Source organism: Podarcis filfolensis (assembly GCF_964270895.1).
Source record: "Podarcis filfolensis genome assembly, chromosome: 13".
Classification (NCBI taxonomy): Eukaryota; Metazoa; Chordata; class Lepidosauria; order Squamata; family Lacertidae; genus Podarcis; species Podarcis filfolensis.
In genome coordinates this window covers 50282611-50302103 of record NC_139615.1, presented here as the reverse complement: position 1 = coordinate 50302103, position 19493 = coordinate 50282611, and the positions used below count along the sequence as shown (strand labels likewise).

The 19493-nt window shown below is 42.7% G+C and overlaps 2 protein-coding genes across 2 annotated transcripts; one reads left to right on the top strand and one right to left on the bottom strand.

Annotated features, from left to right (window-relative positions):
* Nucleotides 1–13782: 13782 nt before the first annotated feature.
* Nucleotides 13783–16909, bottom strand: ALG2 (ALG2 alpha-1,3/1,6-mannosyltransferase; the record flags this gene model as incomplete). Its single annotated transcript, XM_083583170.1, has 2 exons — nucleotides 13783–14921; nucleotides 16313–16909. 2 exons carry the CDS (start codon nucleotides 16907–16909, stop codon nucleotides 14019–14021), a joined length of 1500 nt encoding a protein of 499 aa, XP_083439296.1. The 3' UTR covers nucleotides 13783–14018.
* A 19-nt stretch (nucleotides 16910–16928) lies between these two features.
* SEC61B (SEC61 translocon subunit beta) lies at nucleotides 16929–19493 on the top strand. Its single transcript, XM_083583745.1, has 4 exons — nucleotides 16929–17064; nucleotides 17168–17265; nucleotides 17862–17963; nucleotides 19142–19493. The coding sequence occupies exons 1-4, from the start codon at nucleotides 17062–17064 to the stop codon at nucleotides 19227–19229; spliced, it is 291 nt and encodes a 96-aa protein (XP_083439871.1). The 5' UTR covers nucleotides 16929–17061; the 3' UTR covers nucleotides 19230–19493.

Genomic DNA, 19493 nt, shown 5'->3' with positions numbered 1-19493 from the left:
TACAAAAGGTTCTCCACTTCAGAGAGACGCTGTTAAGTTGTGGGTGAACATATCAGACGACACAGCGATTCTTCAGACAGCTCTTGTTTATTCACAGGCCAGAACAGAACTGAACTGAAGGGTTCAGCCAACCTGTTTATATAGAGCTCAACTACAAAGCAACAGTAACAACTTTCTGTAACTATCCAATCACTGAACATCACTTTCAATTCCTTATTTGCATATGCAGTATCCCCATGCTGGCCCAGGGTGAGAACTTCAGTACATAACAGACGTCTTCCACAGGCTGTGACTGTATAAGTAGAGGACATTGCGCGAGTGTGCTCTTTCCCTGTTTTAGCCATTCTGACAATGTCTCTGGAAGAGGGGTCAGCAAACTTTTTCAGCAGGGGGCCAGTTCACTGTCCCTCAGACCTTGTGGGGGGCCAGACTATATTTTTGGGGGGAGGGGGTGATGCAAGAGCACCACAAGCCCTGGTGGCTGCTTACCTGTGTCTTGCGAGCGGCAGGGGCTGGCGGCAGCAGCGAAGGGACGATGGGCTCTGGAGAGCCCCTCTGGAGAGGGGCTGCTTAAAATGGCGGCCACTCAAGAGGGGCACTCAGCCAACCATGGCTCCTGTGTCTTGCGAGTGGCAGGGGCTGGCAGAGGTAGCGGCGGAGGGATGATGAGCGGCACGAGAAAGGGCTCCAGAGAAGGGCTGCTTAAAATGGCGGCCGCTCAAGCACTGCTGCTGCTGGCACCAACAAAGCCCAGCCCCCTTCCTCCTCTAGGCAGGGCGGGGAGAAGCCAGGAGGAGGGAGGGAGGAGGCACCACCGCCGCGTGAGGGACAGGGAGGGAGAGGGATCCAGAAGGCAATTGGGCCTGATCCCGCCTGCGGACCTTAGTTTGCCAACCCATGCTCTGGAACAATGACATCAGTGTGATGTTCCATAGGTGTCTTGGGGTTCAGTGGCACAGCAGGGCTTCTGCCAAACCCGTAGGCCTTCAACCAACATCATCTGAGTAAAAGATTGTTATGTTAATCTCTCTGTACATGAACTATGTCTGACACAACGTGTAACCATTCTTGTTTCATGGGCTACTTCGAAAAGCATGGCATGTTCAGGTTAATTTAATCTTTTTATTTTATGTTATTTTGTCTTTGTTGTCTTCTTCTCTGTATATTTCTGCAGTGCAAAATCATCTTATTTGCAATAACAAAAAGACCCAGAGGAGAATGTTAAAAACCTGCAAAAGGAGAACGCTAAAAAACACCACTAATTTCCTGCATTTCCAGCAAAATAAGCCATCACTGTTAAACTGTATAATTGACACCATTGCTTAGGGAACAAACCTATGAATCTTATTAGAGACAAATTCATTACTTTAAATCCACCCTTAGGATGCAGAGCTCATCAAAGGAACCTCAGGAGGCTGCAGCTTAGAGAATGAGATGATTTGAGGCTACAAATCTACAGATTTGCTGTAATTAACCTGAACTAATTATTGTCAAGCATTGGGTCAGACATCATGGAGAAAGGTCTTTCAGGCTAGTTTTTAGGTCTCTTCAGTTTATACTAAGTGTGGTTTTCACCAAAGAAAGGAAGCACAACAGACCTGCAACTCTATTGTTAGCCTTTAACTGGTCATCACACCAAGGCAAAGTGAGCCCAAACAACAAATTTACATTTACTTCAGGTGTGTTCATATGCACAACACTCATGAAGGCACGATGACCTACGAAATAAAAAACTGGGGGTAGGCACCACAGAGTATACTCTGGGCCACCCAAAATCAAACATCCCCACCTCCAGAAGAATAGCCTTCATAATTTGCCGTTGAATTGCATCTGGCCCATCGCTTTCCGAAGGTGCAGGGCAATGTTGAATATAGCATCTCCTTGCCAATAATCATCAAAATATGCACAAATGAATAAGGAGCTGGGGTGTAATTCCACTACAGAGGCAGCCCTGTTTAGGGAAGCTTTTAATGTTTAATAGACTATTGTATTTTAATATTTTGTTGGAAGCCACTCAGAGTGGCTGGGGAAACCCAGCCAGGTGGGCGGGGTATAAATAAATAAATTATTATTATTATTATTATTATTATTATTATTATTATTATACACCCACACATCAAGGACAGTGTCCTCTATGAGATAGCTTTGAATCACATCCAACCAGGGTCTGCCCATCCCGTTTAGCAGCCTGAGGTAGCGGGGGGGGGGGAGGGCATGCCTACATTGGTGCCCCTTGGATTTCACTGTCTTGGGCGGCTGCCTCAGGGACGGCATTGCAACTGACCCTAAGCATTCCTCAGTGCATAAAACTGTCAGGGTAAGGGCTTCACCTATGCCAATAAACAACCAAAATGAGTAGAAAGGGTTAAGGACTGGGGGGGGATGCACAACCCAAAATACGTTTTGGGTGGTTTGCCACGAGCTTTACAGCCGCACAACTAGGAGAGTGTTCTGTGCAAAATGGCACTGAATTCAATGTCATCTCATTGAGATTCAATGCCATCACATGGAGGACATTCTGTAAAAAGTGTGGATATTTGATTTGTGACAGCCCAAAGTTTACTGTGGGGTACACACACCCGGTTTTTTATTTGTCACTGTCATTTGAGTTAATCACATATTCGGTGAGTGTTGCACATGTACAGCAGTTCTGACAGGAGAAAATGATTGTACGTTGAAGGGGAACATCCCCTCATCGTGATAATATAAGTTATGGGGTAGGCTAAGTTTTTTTGGTTTGGGGGACATATACATTTTAATTCTTTTTAACTGAAAGAGCTGTGTTTAGAATTGTCACTCATCTAAGGAACTGCTGTTCACCATCTTCAGTATTGTCACCTCAAACCACACAATTCCACATTATACACACACCACTTTGTAAGCACAGGAAGTGGCTTGGCCCCACCATTTGTTCCACCTCACAGATAAAGCAACAGCCTTAGCAAACAATGGGATGAAAACTGATTAACTGTGTAATCTTTCCAAGGAACTTATTGTTTATCTGGTTGATTGTCCAAATGAAAAATTATTTATTACCCGGGACCTCTTTTCTTATTTCTTCTCATTTCTTATTTTTAAGCACAGTTTAACCAAATAATATTGTATTTTATTTTGATTTTTTAAAAGAAGAAGAAGAAATTTGTATACCATTTAAAATACTTATTTAAAATGTGGAAAGATTGTTTTTTTAATTAAATAAATGTCATTTGCCTTGTGTTGTTGTTTAGTCATTTAGTCGTGTCCGACTCTTTGTGACCCCATGGACCAGAGCACGCCAGGCACCTCTGTCCTCCACTGCCTCCTGCAGTTTGGTCAAAGTCATGTTGGTAGCTTCAAGAACACTGTCCCACCATCTCGTCCTCTGTTGTCCCCTTCTCCTTGTGACCTCCATCTTTCCCAACATCAGGGTCTTTTCCAGGGAGTCTTCTCTTCTCATGAGGTGGCCAAAGTATTGGAGCCTCAGCTTCAGGATCTGTCCTTCCAGTGAGCACTCAGGGCTGATTTCCTTAAGAATGGAGAGGTTTGATCTTCTTGCAGTCCATGGGACTCTCAAGAGTCTCATTTGCCTTGTAAACTACTAAAATTACATTCACACTACTTTTAAGTTACATCTGGGAGAAAGCCCCAGTGTATTCAGTAGGCCTTACTTCTGAGTAGACTTGTTTGCTTGATTGTTAATTAACCATTAGCTCAAGACCATGCTGACAGACTGCTCATGAAATGTTTTTGTCTGAAGGGGAACAGGTCTATTTGGTTAATTCATCCAAGGTTATCTATAGCAGGCATTAAAAGCTATGGTAAATGACGTAAACTGAGAGCCAGGATCCCAACCCACATAAAAATGCATATAGCTCTACTGTATTGCCAGTGGACATCACTATTTACTAACTACTAATATCTGAGAGATGAGACATCACTAAAGCAAACCCCTCTGAAACACCACATGGAATGGTAATTCTATTCCCTTTAGATTTTTTTCCTGTGCTATTAATCTCCCAACTTCTTTCCAAGTCAGTAAAACACATTATCTGAATAATCATAATGCTGTTAACATCCTTGTGTATCTACTATTTATGCTCCTCTTTATGCAAAGTAGATGCTGTTTTCAATCTCAGAGCTTTAAGATGCTGTATATTAGAAAATTTTGTCAGAAATACGCTAGCAGGTCAGCAGAATGGAATACTAGAGCAATGTGCACCATACTATCTCTCTCTGTGTGTATTTAAAATTTAGAAATCAGCTAACTATTGTTGAAAGATGCATTCTTCATTGTCTGCATCAGTCTGACAGAATAGGAAGGCTTTCAGCAGGCGTTTAAAAGCTGAAACAGAAGGCACCTGCAAAATCTGCACAATATTCCACAATATTATGCCAATGGCAGTCATAGAATCAAAGAACTGTAGAGTTGGAAGGGACCACGAGGGTCATCTAGTCCAACCCCCTTCAACGCAGAAACCTTTTGCCCAGTGAGAGGCTCAAACCCACGACCCTGAGATAGAGAGTCCCCTGCTCTACCGCTTCTAGTTGTTGTAGTCAAATGAGCCTCATCACCTTGGGGAATGACCAGCGGTGTTCCTGTAGATGGTGTCTGCAGAGGTTACTCCCCTGTTGAAGCCTCACTTCCTGGGGTTGTGTGGCAGCAGCCGGTGGAGCGCCTCTGGGGGCGCCGGCACATGGCATCCCACCACTTGAGGCAGCTGCTTCACCCCACCTCATGGGTGGGCCGGCCCTGGATGCCAGTGATCAGTTTGGGATATGAATATATATTGTGTATTAAGTTTAGAGAGTCAGGACAGAGGATATTGAAAAACTGCAGATTTGATTATGAACTGGCTTACTTTTGACAAATGAATCCACTAATCAGCAGATTAAACTGAATAGTTCATTGTCTTTAAAATGGGTGCTAAATTACACTGCAATTTTAAAGACTGGACAATTATTTAAAAAGAATTTTCCAGACAAATGTACATATAGATCATTTTAAGCAGTACTGCCAGGGTAGAATGTTCTTGCCTAGACGATAAGTTTTTAAACCATTTAAGCCACAGAGTTTATACTTACTCACATTACTTTGCCCACAGCAAACACCTCAGCCAAGCTCTTTTTCCTAAGCAGGTGACTTACATTCGTGCTTCTAGCTGTTCTCACAGTTTAATGGCTGGCCCCAGGCCACAGTTTTCTCTTTCTGGCTGCAGAAGTCGATTTCATTGATGTTGTCCAAATTATGGTTCCATCACTTTCTGGTATCCATTCCTTAAATCTGTTCTATCCACTTCCAAGTCATGTGTGTATGAACATCCACAATGTATCATTTAAACATTTGCCAATTTTCACTCTGTGCCCATGAGTGAAAACCTGAGAGGCAGCCAGCTTTATCTGAACCACGTTTTAACCCTTTGGGGACCAATGGCGGATCTACACTCATGGTTTATATCAGTAAGAAAGGGTTAAGGAATGATTTTCAAAATTGTAAGGGACACGTTACATTTTGCTTGGAATGCTAATAATGCGTTATGAAAATGTGACACCAGAGGGCACACCAGGATCCAGCCCAAGCTGAGAGTGAAACCTTCATGTGAATATTCACAAGCAATTTGTGGATAAAACTGAAGGAATAACAGTGTAAACTGAACTGGCCAAAATTACGATAGGCAAGCAGGGGCTGGTTGAGGCTACAGATGGCCAGGTACAAAAGTAGTGGACAGGCTCTGCAACTGATTTGAAGACAGTGCAAAAGGCAACAATTGGCAGACGCATTAGAAATAAGCAAGCAAGCAAAGGGATCATCTAGGGATTTTCTCAACCTTGGGTCCCCAGATGTTGTTGGACTACAACTCCCATCTTCCCTAGCTAACAATGATGGGATTTGCAGTCCAAAGATTTGGTGATGGGGGTGGAAGAAGCTGTCAGTTTTTATTCCTTCTCCATTTCTTATTTTTTCCATCTTAAATTCAGTTCTTCACATTTTGCAGCAGCTTGTGATTGATATATATATATATTTGAACTTCATGAAAACATGTCAGCATTTCAGTGCTAACTGAAGGAGCGTCTCCACCCCCATCGTTCTGCCCGGACACTGAGGTCCAGCGCCGAGGGCCTTCTGGCGGTTCCTTCCCTGCGAGAGGCGAGGTTACAGGGAATCAGGCAGAGGGCCTTCTCGGTGGTGGCACCCGCCCTGTGGAACACCCTCCTGTCAGATGTCAAGGAAATAAAAAAACTACACAACTTTTAGAAGACATCTGAAAGGATTTAAAAGATATATGAAGGCAGATATCTAAATGCTTCCTGTATCAGGAAGTTTTTAATGTTTGGTGTTTTATTATGCTTTTATATGTGTTGGGCAGGGTATAAATAATAAAATCGTTGTTGCTGTTGTTCCCAAATAAATCCATTTTTACGTTTGCAAGTATTTCCCCCTGATATAATGCAGTTTGTATGTTGTTTTCACTAATATAGTCATTTTATGCACACTTTCCCCTAAAATATGCATTTCTGGGGCGGGCGGGGGGCGGGAATTGGTTGGAGAACTGCATCACAAAATTTGGACAAATGTGAATTTTGAAGGATGGCTGCGTTTCAGTTTGCGTATTGTTTTGGCCCCTCTTAAATGTGAAATGAATCAAATATATCCCCATCTCGAAGACAAAGCTTTCTATGGCTGCAGTACAAAGGAGTAAACCACTGAAAATAGGACTAAAATGAGAGTAAAACCTTCATGCCACCGTCTCCCTTACATGGTAGACCCACACTCTCAAAATCTTATAGGGCGTTTTAAACACTCATTTTAAAACTTTTTTTATACTTAATACTTTATACACTTTTTAACCTATGTGCATATTGTGGGGAGAACATCCTATTTTATACTACATTATTACACTTTTTAAAAAAAACCCACACACATTTTGATTTTTCGTTGCATACTTCCTGCCAAAAGATAGGCAAATAAATGCACCTGGAAAAAGAAGAATATTGATATTAGTTGTGAAAGAGACTAAGCATACACAAAAGCTTTGGGACATCTGGTAAGATTATATTTTCATTATAAGACTGAAACTGAAACAGGCTTGGCTGAAATAGTGATCTGATGCAAAATGTGTCTGTATTTTTTGTTGATGTTATCTTTCATGCCCATAGAATACATTAGGTTTTATTATGCATTTCCTCTTTGGGAGAAATATAAATCACAAGATATTTTCTGCACTTGCCAAATGAAATAGTCCCCCAGGACACAAAAATGTTTAAAACCTGCCTTGTATTGAAAGTTGCTAACAATTAAAATCAGAGACGTGTTTATGGAGAAGCATAAATCACAGGACTGGACTAAAATAGGCATGTGTAAAAGTCTCTGTAGGATAAAAATTCTAGCAGTAAAATATAGGAAAACAAGAAAACATTATATATGGCTATAAGAACATTTTTGTGATACATGCTTTATCCTTCTTCCCATTGACGTAATGTTTTCTATGTAATTATGTGTACGTAGAAAAAAAAATCAAACAAATGTCAACAGGAAATAAGCATTGAGTACATATAGCATCAATCATTTATTGAAATAACTGCATAAAATATCATTAAACGACCTGCTTATGTGGATTTGAATGGGGTACCCAACCAATACATTGTTATAGATTAGAGGGCACCCACCTAAACCCTGGGACGCGGGTGGCGTTGTGGGTTAAACCACAGAGCCTAGGACTTGCTGATCAGAAGGTCAGCGGTTTGAATCCCTGCGATGGGGTGAGCTCCCGTTGCTCGGTCCCAGCTCCTGCCAACCTAGCAGTTTGAAAGCACGTCAAAGTGCAAGTAGATAAATAGGTCCCACTCCGGTGGGAAGGTAAACGGCGTTTCCATGCGCTGCTCTGGTTCGCCAGAAGTGGCTTAGTCATGCTGGCCACATGACCCAGAAGCTGTACGCCGGCTCCCTCGGCCAATAAAGCGAGATGAGTGCCGCAACCCCAGAGTCGTCCGCGACTGGACATAATGGTCAGGGGTCCCTTTACCTTTACCAAAACCCTAGAAATTAATAAACATGTGCAATGCTAGAGGCCTGTCTGGAAAGATTTTAAAGCCTGCCCCCGCTACACGGGAGACAGACTGAAGAAAAGGAAACACGAATTGGCCTGCCCCGTAGCTTGACCAGTTGCGGCTAGGAACAGCTAGGAGCGAGGTGGGGTCATAGATCTTTTTTTTTAAAAAAAGTAGACTCACACACACTGGCCAGCTTCTGTTTTGTTTTAAATGTTCATTTGGGGGTTCTTGGGAGGGGAGCACTGTCCCGCAATGGTGCCCATCTGAGTGGTGCTGCAACTGTGCACTGGCGCACTCTGGCTGGAAAAAAAAGCACCGCATTTACCTAAAAAATACATGCTCATAAAGGCATAAAAATAAGCTGATCTTCCTCAGTGTGGTGCTCACAAATGTGACTTTCTTTCACCTTGCGATTGTCTCTGCCAGGTACTGAGCTGGGACTTTTGGCCCTGAGTGGCTAAGGGCGTGGAGCCAGGAAGTTCTGGGTTCAGATCTCCCTTCACCCTTGAACTTGCTTGGTGGTTTGAGACAAGCCTCATCTAGTGCCTCACCCTCCCCTCTGCTAGAAGAGGAGGGCAACAATTCTGGTTAATGAGTTCCCATTGATGGTGTTTCCATCTCAGGAGTTGTGCTAGGACAATGCTGAGCTCCAGACTCTAATATATTTCCCAAGGGGTTGAAACACCTGCATGAGTGTATTTATTTCCACCTTTTTAGTTTTTCTGGGAGTTCTGATTGATGCACCATTCAATAAATTCTGACCCTTTAATGAAAGTTGGCAGCTGATCACAAATATTAATCTTTTTATGTCCTGCTTTTGATAGTTAACATTTAAAAAAATTCTAATAACACTTTCATTGAAGACACTTTTTAATAAACACTTTCCACCATAAAGCCCTGCTTAAAAAGAGATTATTCAAGCAGCTTTTAAACAATTAGTCCTTTGAAAGATTTAATTGGGGAAGATAAACCTGTAGAGAATCTAATGGAGGCGCAGCTCTTCGCCACTCAAGATTATCTCTCTGTCACCCAGTGACCCAGCTTCTTCACACTACGTTTTAATTTTTGTACCAATTATACTGTATATGGATAATTCCTATTAGCATATTTATGGTCATTGCTTCATATTTATTGTCTGCACAACTCATTAATCTTCATCTAGTGTGTGGGGCTGACAGCTCAATCTATTTTGTAATCTTTGGGTGGCAGCCATACCCAGAAAGGGCTTTGTTTCCCTGTAAATAAACTGTGTTGGGACCAGAGGACAATGGTGCATCATATAGTGATTGACACAAGCCAGGGCTGCTAATCAAAAGTAGATTTTATTACCAGATGAGTCAAGTGCATTATGGGGCCATTGTTCTAGCACTGTCAGGGCAGGAGCGGATGTGGTCAGTCACCTCCTCAAGATGGGTTGATTGTTCTCCAAGATTACACAGTCGCCGTATTATCCAGCCCAGACAACAAGGCGACTCCCCCCGCAAACAGACACCTTTTGCAGAAACTGCCAGTGCATTAGGTTGATTTGAATTGCTAATATGTAATCTGTCTAGCACAGATGTGCAATGAATATTGGGATGTTTTGCATGTCAGTTGAGGAGGCTGAATGATGAGGTGGTGATTATTCAATGATGGCTACTGGACATTCGCCAGCGGTTGAGTTCTAGCACTTTCCTCTGACACTAATCACATCATCTTCCAAAGACTCATTCCTTTTGTCAATTCAATGACAATTTATGTAAGAATTTAAGATACCTCCTCTTCTAGTTAACACGGTTGGCAAAAATTTGGGTATTTTGGTTTTTCCCCCCAAACACGCCCACCTCAAATAGAATAAAAACTTCACACACAGACATGTTACTTATTTATTTTAAAACTTCAATTTCCGTTGGAATAAAATTACAAACATATACCAAGAGACTTGCCAAAGGCACCTCGTATTTAATGAAATGAAAAAAATATATAAATATTATTAAGAATAGCGAGGGACATTGTTATCAAAGTATTCTATGAATCCGAGTCTAAAGACAAAATGATAACAGGTGCTATTATGACAGGAAACTATAGAAAGCAGAGCAGTGACCTGAAAAAAATCCCTGCAGTGTCTTTTACAGCTACACACCAACTGTATACTGTATAGTTTCAAAGCTGATTAAAAATATTTAATTGATCAATTACTTGTCTTTTAACTGATCAGTATTATATGTAATTGAAATAAACACAAATCCTACCAAAATTCCCCAATGCTTTCTTACTCGTAGAAATGCAAGATACATAATTTAATAAACCCATTATTAGAAAAACATTTTTATTCCATAATAGTAACACGTCAAAAAATTAGCTTCCAAAAATAAACAAGTTTCCCTTAAACTTTCAGCCTACATCAATTTAAATTTTTTTCTGTTATTAAAATAAACCCCAACCAAGAAACTAATACTTACATTGATTATTTTCATGCTTAAAACCTGCATCCCTACAAATGATTTACATGGGCATTTCAGGCTCAGATGAAGACGTCTTGGTGTCCTAACCAGTGGGACTGCAACAAAATGTTGCAGCATGGGGAGTGTTTCTTGTTCAGGATTTCAGCCACTCTATCCTCCACCCACATTTTTTTTTAAAAAATCATTTTCACATTTTAAAAATATTTTAAACCAAAACTTTACAAATCAAATTTACTTTCCCTTCAACTTCCCTCCCCTATGTTCTCCCTAATCTCTTACTGCACATGTTCATATTAGTCCTGCTAAAGTTCTAGGTTTGTTTACAATGTATCTTCAGATAAAGAATAATATCCCCCCACTCTATTTTTAAAAGTCTTTTTTCTTGGTTTCTTATTCTTTCAGTAAGTTTTGCCATTTCTGCATGCTCCATTAATTTAATTGCTCATCTTCTTTTGTCGGAACTGTTTCTTCCTTCCTATTTTGGGGCATAAATCATTTGGGCAGCATACATAGTTTTTTTTCTGTTCTGTTCTGTTCACTGTCCACTGATTATACCTAAAATAAAAGCTTATGGGTTTTTTCCACAAAGGTTATCTTCTTCATTTTTTTCAACTCATTATAAATCATTTCCCAGAAGGTTCTTGCTATCTTACATGACCACCACATATGGAAAAAGTACCTTCTTTCTCTCTACATTTCCAATAGGTATCCAATTCCAACTTATACATTTTTGCCAATTTACTAGGAGTCAGATACCATCGATACATCATTTTCAAATAATTTTCTCTATTTGCGTAACATGCTGTACATTTCAAATCCACATTCCACAACCTTTCCCATTGTTTCCCATTCTAGAAGCATTTTAGACCTTTGATTGATACTTAACAGGTCTTTTCCTAATTCTCCACCCCCATTTTCTCATGCTTTATGGCAGTTCTCACTGGGCTGTTTTGAGGTTTTCATCTAAAATAATTTTTAAAATTTTCATTTCTGCAGACGAGAAGAGCAACTGGAATTATCAAAGGTATGAGAATGTTTAGTGTAGCCTGAGAAGTTTGCAGAGCCATGCTATGCAGAGTTTTTCACAAGAAAATCTAGTTACATGCAAAAGCTTGCAGTTTTATTTCTTGAATGAGAGAGATGATTATATTTCACAAATATGTGATGCAAAAGTGGGAGAGGATTATTTAAAGAGTGTCACCACCCTAGGTGCACCTATAGACCTATAGCACACTGGAGGTATGTGGGCCTGCCAACAGAACATGAGCTGTATGCTCAACCATACTGGGACTTGCAAATAAATGCAAATATTGCAAAACACCATAAGCCTGTTGTGAAGTCCTTCCAAAAGAAGCTCAGGTCTACACCGCTCAGAGAAGTGAGAACATGCCACTATTCCTCTACCACTGCTTACTGTTCTCCGGTATCTTGACATTTTAAAGGGACCCCTGACCGTTAGGTCCAGTCATGACCGACTCTGGGGTTGCGGCGCTCATCTCGCTTTACTGGCCGAGGGAGCTGGCGTACAGCTTCTGGGTCATGTGGCCAGCAGGACTAAGCTGCTTCTGGTGAACTAGAGCAGCACACGGAAACACCGTTTACCTTTCCGCTGGAGCGGTACCTATTTATCTACTTGCATGCTTTTGAACTGCTAGGTTGGCAGGAGCAGGGACCGAGCAACGGGAGCTCACCCAGCGGTCCTCATCTGAGGCCCTTCTTCAGGTACTCCTCACAAGGTTTCCATTTGTAGCATGCTCTCCCTAGAGAGGCCTGCCTGGCACCCTATCTTTAGGCTCCATATGAAAACATTCCTCTCCCAGGCCTTTGGCTAATTAAACAATCTTTGGCCTTTTAAACTGTGTGTGTTTGGAGGGGGAGATTGTTGTTTTGTTTGTTATCAGACTATGCATTTTTCTGTTTGTATACTGTAAACCACCCTGTGATCCTTAGATGGTATATAAATTTAAATAATAAATAACAGTAACAACAATAAATGCTAGAAGGCAGTGGTTCCCAACAGGAGAGGGGTCAGTGGCACCATTCACATAACAAAAACTACCAGAGATATAGAAAATGTCAAAACTAGGAGGTCCATGGCTTGACTTTTGAAAAACAGGAGGTCTGCAGTACTTAGTTGGGAGCCACTGCTGTAAATGGAAAGCTCCTTTTCACCTTCAGCAGGGATTCTCAAATTGTCACCCATGAGCATTATTTAAGTGGCCTGTTTGTGGGCTTGTGAAGGTGGGAGGTTGCGCCAGAAGCAGTTTAGTCCTGCTGGCCACAAGACCCAGAAAGCTGTCTGCAGAGAAATGCCGGCTCCCTTGGCCTGAACACCACACCCCACATTCGCCATTGACTGGACGTAACCATCCGGGGTCCTTTACTTTTACCTGCACCACATTCATTGTATTAACTTTAATTGCATTTTTATTGCTTCTTTTACTTCTTAAATTGTATCTTATTGTATTAAAAATTGAATTTTATGGAATTTAGATTGTTATACAATATATAAGAAATAAAAGCAGTATTATACAATTAAAAACCATATAGCATTTAGCGGTGCATTAACAATTCCTACAAGCAGGAAACAACTTTTATGTGGCCTGCAATGACCCTCAGCGATTTTTAAGTTGTCACTGAAGAGGGAGGAATTGAATACTGACCTCCAGTATTTTCCATTCTCCTAGGGCAGTTTTCAAATTTCCTAGACTGACATTTGTCAATGGAATCCTATGCACTGCAGATTTGAGAGGTGCAGCGTCAACTAACATAGGCCACTTACTAGCGCATATCTAACATGCAATGCATGTTCCAGTAGATCAGTAATGGCAGACAAGCTACATCATGCATTCTCACATTGAAGAAAACCTCAGGTATTTTCTGGGAAGCTTTGTATTTTTTAGGAACAGAATGAAAATCACTGATCTGGGGTATCTGTAACTTCCATGATTGTGGAGGTAAACTGATTTTGGGCCATCTGTAGAGTTTTGAGGCAACACAATGGATAAAGCAATGTTTCATGATTAAGCTCCAATTGTTGGAATAGGGGTCACAAAATGAATTCTCTCCCTTATCAGATTGCCTATTGCTTTTAAAGGTTTTTTGTGTTGTTTTGTGAGGAAATTGTATATACTGTAAATAGTTATACAAATAAATGAAATGGAATGAGCCTTGGCTTGCTTATCTAAAACACTTGGAACTACTTCAGCAATCATAATTGTCATGGGCACCTATTGATTCTTCCATGCAACAAACCATGTCACTTTCAAGACTGGCCTCTTGAAATAATGAATGATAGCATAAACAAGACTGATTTTTTAATCTTCATTTTATTATTTTGCAGCACACAGTGCAAGACAAAGTATAAAAAATATCAAGAGACAAGTTCACTATCAGAGTAGTTTGTTATATGCCAGATTCAGTCTTAAGTGGTGGTCCAACACAGAGTCAGAAGAATCACATTAATAATCTTTTGGGATGTTAGTCCATCGGTGTAATAGAAAACCCAGCATTAAAAAAACAAATGTCACATTATGGAGCTTGATTTTATTGTGCTAAGCTATGAACGTATTGATACAGCTTTTCAGTGAATGCTTCCAGTGAAAACTTTTCTAGAACTCTAGTTCTCCCAGCAGCTCCCATTGTCTTCTTTAAAGCAGGGTCTTTCACGAATTTCTCCATGGCTTCTGAAAACTGGGTTGGAAGAGGATCACACAAGAAACCTGTCTTACTGTTTACAACTGATTCCAAAGGTCCCCCTGAATTTACTGCAATGACTGGGCATCTCATGTACATAGCTTCTAAAGGAACTATGCCAAAGTGTTCGTTGCTTGGTGTATACAGCACACACGTGCAGTTACTAAGAAGAGCTATCTTCTGTGCATCAGAGAAAGATCTTAAGAATGTGATCTGCTCATCAATGCGAAGCTTGGCAGCAACTGCTTTCAGTTCTTCATAATAGTCCACGTTTTCTTGAACTGCTTCATCATAACCACCAGCCATAACCAAGTGAACATCATTCCACTCCTGAGCATCAAGTTTACCCCGAAGGTCATGCAAAGCCTCTAACGCCAATACTAGATTCTTCTTCCTTTCATACCTATTGATGGAAAGAAACAAGAATCTCTTCCTGTTGGGAACTATGTTAGCTACATCTTCAGGAATAACCGTATCAAACACGTTGACATTCAAAGAAGGGTACAAGACATCTGGATTTATGTGAGATAAGGATTTGAAGGTTTCTTTGAAAACACCGGCTGTGAAAAAGCTGTTGACAAGAATACAGTCTGCCATGCCAGTAGTATACTCTTCCAACCAGTCCAGTGGAGCTCTGTAGATACGTTTAAGAAACGATTCCCTCTTGGTCAGAAGCTGATCAGGGAAGTGACAGTAAAACAAAATCTTCTTACGGACGCGGGCAAGACGGAGAAATGGAATGCATGCAGATACCTAGAAAAACAAAGAAATACGCCTAAGAAAGAAAACTGCTATACTGAATAACAGTGCCTCTTATGCTTGCCCAATTGTTACGTTTAGCTGTGTTTTATCTTGAACAACCCAAAGGAATACTCTCTACACTAGATGTTTAATCAGCAGCGTCAGCATAATCCAGAATGTCTAGTGTCAAATGGTGTTACCAACCTGTGGCATAATGCATTTGCCCCTAGTATTCCTTTTCATCTCTTCTCAGAGGTCAGAAAATATGACTTCGCTGCAAATTGCAGCTGGATTGCAAGAAGCCTGGCTCAGTGTGTGTGTAATGTTTTAGGTGCTTTCCTTCCCTTGTTTGGAAAAGGAGTGAATGAGATGATAGTGGCTAGGGACCCTTCAGGGTGTTCCTTCCGTCTGATCTGGTGGGACAGCAAGATGCCCCATCTTTCTAGAACTTTTGTCTCTGGCTCCTTGACAGCCGTTTGCATGGCAGCAACCAGATAGAGTAACACTTACCACCCCTGATTATAAGCAGATTTCTCCCTCTTCACTTTCTTTGTTGGAAGCGGCATGCATGTGTTTTTTAAGCACACTTTCCTGTGAGAAGGTCCCATTACCATCAATGGGCACCTACTATTTATTAAATTTGTGTACCACCCTTCATCCAAAGATCCCAGGCCGGTTCACGACAGCAAATGACAAAATGACAATGCAAAATACATAATAAAACAAAAACCAAGGCTTATGCAGTGGCCCACTCATGAGGAAGGGTCCACAGAGGCAGAAGATGTTCCTTTCCCTCTCATTCCTGATGCAGTGCTTTCCTCACTCCTTCTTCCCTGGCAGGGGAGGGGCTGGGGGGGGGGAGCGCAGAGATTTCCTAATTCGCCTCAGAAAAATGATAGCTCAGTTGGTAGACCACAAGACTCTCAATCTCAAGGCTGTGGGTTCAAGCCCCAAATTGGCAAAAGATTCCTAGGACTCTTGTGGTCCCTTCCAAATCTACAATCGGGACCAGATTTAGGTCTTATGAGGCCCTAAGCTACTGAAGGTAATGGGGCCCTTTATATGTGATATTTGAGGGAGCAGGCGGGGCCCATTGCTTACATCATAGGAGCCTACACAGCACAAAACACTGTTGCTGTACGTAGGTTTTGTTGTATTTGTTTTTTATCTTGTACTTTGGAAATGTACATCCTGTCGCCCCCCTTTAAATGTTTTGGGGGCCCCCCAGACAGTGGGGTCCTAAACTATAGCTTGTTTGGCTTCTACGTAAACCCGGCCCCGTCTACAATCCTGTGATCCTACGGAATGTCTTGGGCCGGCTCTTCTGAGTGTATATCGTATCCGGGAATGGTGGGGCCGGGCCCCCCAAGGGGCATCTAGTCCGACCCCCCGCCCGCCCTCACCTGGTCGCAGACGAAGACGTCGACCTCCTCCCCGCTGAGCAGCAGGAGGCTGAGGGCCAGGCAGGCCATGCGGAGGGCGGCGCAGAGCGCGTGGCCCCTGCCCAGGACGCTCCGGGGCAGCCAGCCGCCCGCCGTGCGCACGTCCAGCCCGCGCGTCTCCGAGAAGCAGCGCGCCGGGTCGTAGCGGGGCGTCCACACCTGCACGCGGCAGCCCCGCGACGCCAGCGCCACGGCCGCGTCCACCACCAGCCGCTCCGCGCCGCCCAGGCCCAGGTCCGGGTGCAGGAAGGCCACCGACGGGCCCCGCGCCTCCGCGCAACCCGCCATGGCCGCCGAGCCGCCGGTGCCGGCCCTTCTGCGCACGCGCCGGCCGCGCCAGGAGGGCCACGTCGGCCTCCGGCGGAGGGGTGGCCGCAGCGGCGCCTGTCCCCCGTGTGGGTGCTGACTCTCGGCCGTCGTCGCAGCGCGGGAGAATAGGCGGCGCCGCGGGGTAGCAAAGCGGGGCAGCCCGAGCCTGCTCGGCGGGGAGCTAGCGCTGCCCCCGCTGGTGGGGAAAAGGAAGAGGTTCGAGCCAGGCGCCGTGCAGGACAGCCGCATGCTGGGGGTCCTTCTTCCTCAGGCGCTGGCGGCGAGGCCCCCTCTCCCGTCGCCTGAGGAGGAGGGAGAAGCCGCCGCCACGACGACGACGGAGGCGACCCTTGCCGGCTGAGGGAGTTCGTGAGAAGCCGACGGAGCCGCCCTTCTTCGCCATGGTGAGAGCGGCGGAGAAGCGAGGGGAGGAGGGCGGGGCGGGGGCGGGGGGTTCCGCTGCCTCCGGGGCTCCTGACCGTGTCCGGCTCTTCTCTCTCCCCGCAGCCCGGCCCCAATCCCAGCGCCACCAACGTGGGCGCCTCCGGCCGCTCGCCCAGCAAAGCCGTCGCCTCGCGGGCCCCAGGATCCACCGTCAGGCAGAGGTAGGCCGGGAGGGCCGCCCGGAGCAGGAACGATGACGTGTCATTGTTATTATGATTATTATTATTGCTGTTAAGGTTGTTGTGGGACTAATAACGGTGTTGTTTAATGAATTTGTTAGCCCGGGGGGGGGCAGCCAAACCCCGCTTAAGGGCGTCAGGAGAAACCCCCCGAGGCGCAACGGAAGCGCCCTGGAAGTTTGAGGCTTACCCCCAAATCCGCTTATTATTATTGTCATTAATATTATTAAATGTAGTGGTCGCTTTTCCTCTCAGCCTCACAAAACCCTCACTGGGGTGGGGGGGGGGTGGGGGGCCTCGTTTTGTATCTTGGGGGCTCTCTGCCATTGAACCCTTTCCCCATACACCCCCAACCCTACTTGTGGGATTAACACAGAGCAGAGACTTAGAAACAGTTTCCGTTTCTATCAAGTTTTTAAAAAACTTTTAAAACATGCATATATACAGCTCAAAGTATGATTGTGGTTATCAAGCAAATATTAGACAGCTAATTACAGTGACACGAAAGCCTCTTGTTGGGAAAACATGTCATATTTGGTTACTGTTGCTGCATTTCTGTTGCTGGTTTTCTTTTTTAGGAAAAGTGCTAGCTGTGGAACAAGGAGTGCAGGCCGTACAACTTCTGCAGGCACTGGAGGGATGTGGAGATTTTATACAGAGGATTCCCCTGGCCTCAAAGTGTAAGTGAAAATATTAAAATATAGCAATGATTCTTGTGTTCTCCCCTTATTGTGGAGCAATTGAATGCATACTATCATTCTGTGTAGTTACATGGAGGAAGAACAATTTTGTAGTTGACAAAATGTAGGTTTTGAATTTTTTAAAATCAAATTATCTTATGTGGTGTGCATGCCACATGTGTGTGTGCCTTAATTTACTAAGTCAAATAGCACTATGCTCTTGGGTATTTGATGTAGACTATATTTAGCAGGCCCGATTAGATAATATGCTGTTTAACTACCCATTGGAGTCACATGAAGCTTTTATGGTTCCCAAACCTTGTAGGTGAAATAATTACTTGAGGTTCAAGAATTCTTTTCCATTTGTAAATTTGCAGTTGCTTTGGGGCATGGCAATGGTTAATTAAAACTTAAAAGTCATTTTTCTTCTTCTGTTAGTTACTTGATCTTCTTCTGTTAATGCAAATCTTTTAGTCAATAAATACTACTTTTTAAATCCTTTATTAAAATTCCACTTGATAACCTTTTAATTGGGTTGGATATGGGTATCTCACAGAATCTTTAAATACTTTTTATGGTCCACTAATGGTGTTAAGATGCACATGAAATAGCACCAGTGTTTTCCTTGATTTCTGCTCCTCCAGAAGCTAAGTTGGATAGGGCCAAAACAATTCTATATATAAAAACAGTCTTCTGTCCTCCCCTTTTGTAACCTACCAATCTCCTCATATTTGAATGGATCTTGAGACTTGACATGGTATATTTCTGCACAAGTTTTATTTAGATGTTCTTGCACTAAGCTGGGATTTTACTTGGTGGAATTTGCAAACAGAGAACCAAACAAAGGTGATACAAATGGTGCAGTGTTCATCATAGGGACCCTCCATTTAGTTAATCTTGTGTTGATAGATATATCCTTCATGACTTGGTCTAATCTTTTCTTGAAGTACTCTAAGCACAGCCACTACTGCATTTTGTGGTATTGAACTCTAAAAACATTATGATTTTTAAAAACATTGTTTGCTTGTTTAAAACTTCTTTTGTTAGCTTCCTTTGTATTGGCTAGAAAGGTAGGGTAACCATTTTGTTAAATAGCATGTGATTATATAGTTTTAGCTAAAAGCTAATCTATACCTATTGCTGTGGATAATAAATACATCCCCTCCCTTTATTTTCAGTGGTCCTGTTCCAGTTCTCGTTATGAGTCTCCTCTTTATTGCATCTGTATTCATGTTGCACATCTGGGGCAAATACACTCGGTCATAGACTTCACTATATCCCACCTGCCAACTTGAAAACTACGATTTGGACCAAAAGTATGGTAGCTTTCAGAGTTTACTTGGAGTAAAGTCATTTGAGCTGTTTCTCTAGATAAAACTTTTGATTTTTTCCTTAATTCGTTTTGCTGTTGAATGGACTCTTAAACTTTCTCTTAAGAAGGGTTTTTGATTCCTTTCTGTCAAAGTTTATTGCTATTTCCTATGTATACTTTAAAGTGCAAATTATTTCATTAAAATTTGTCTACATAAA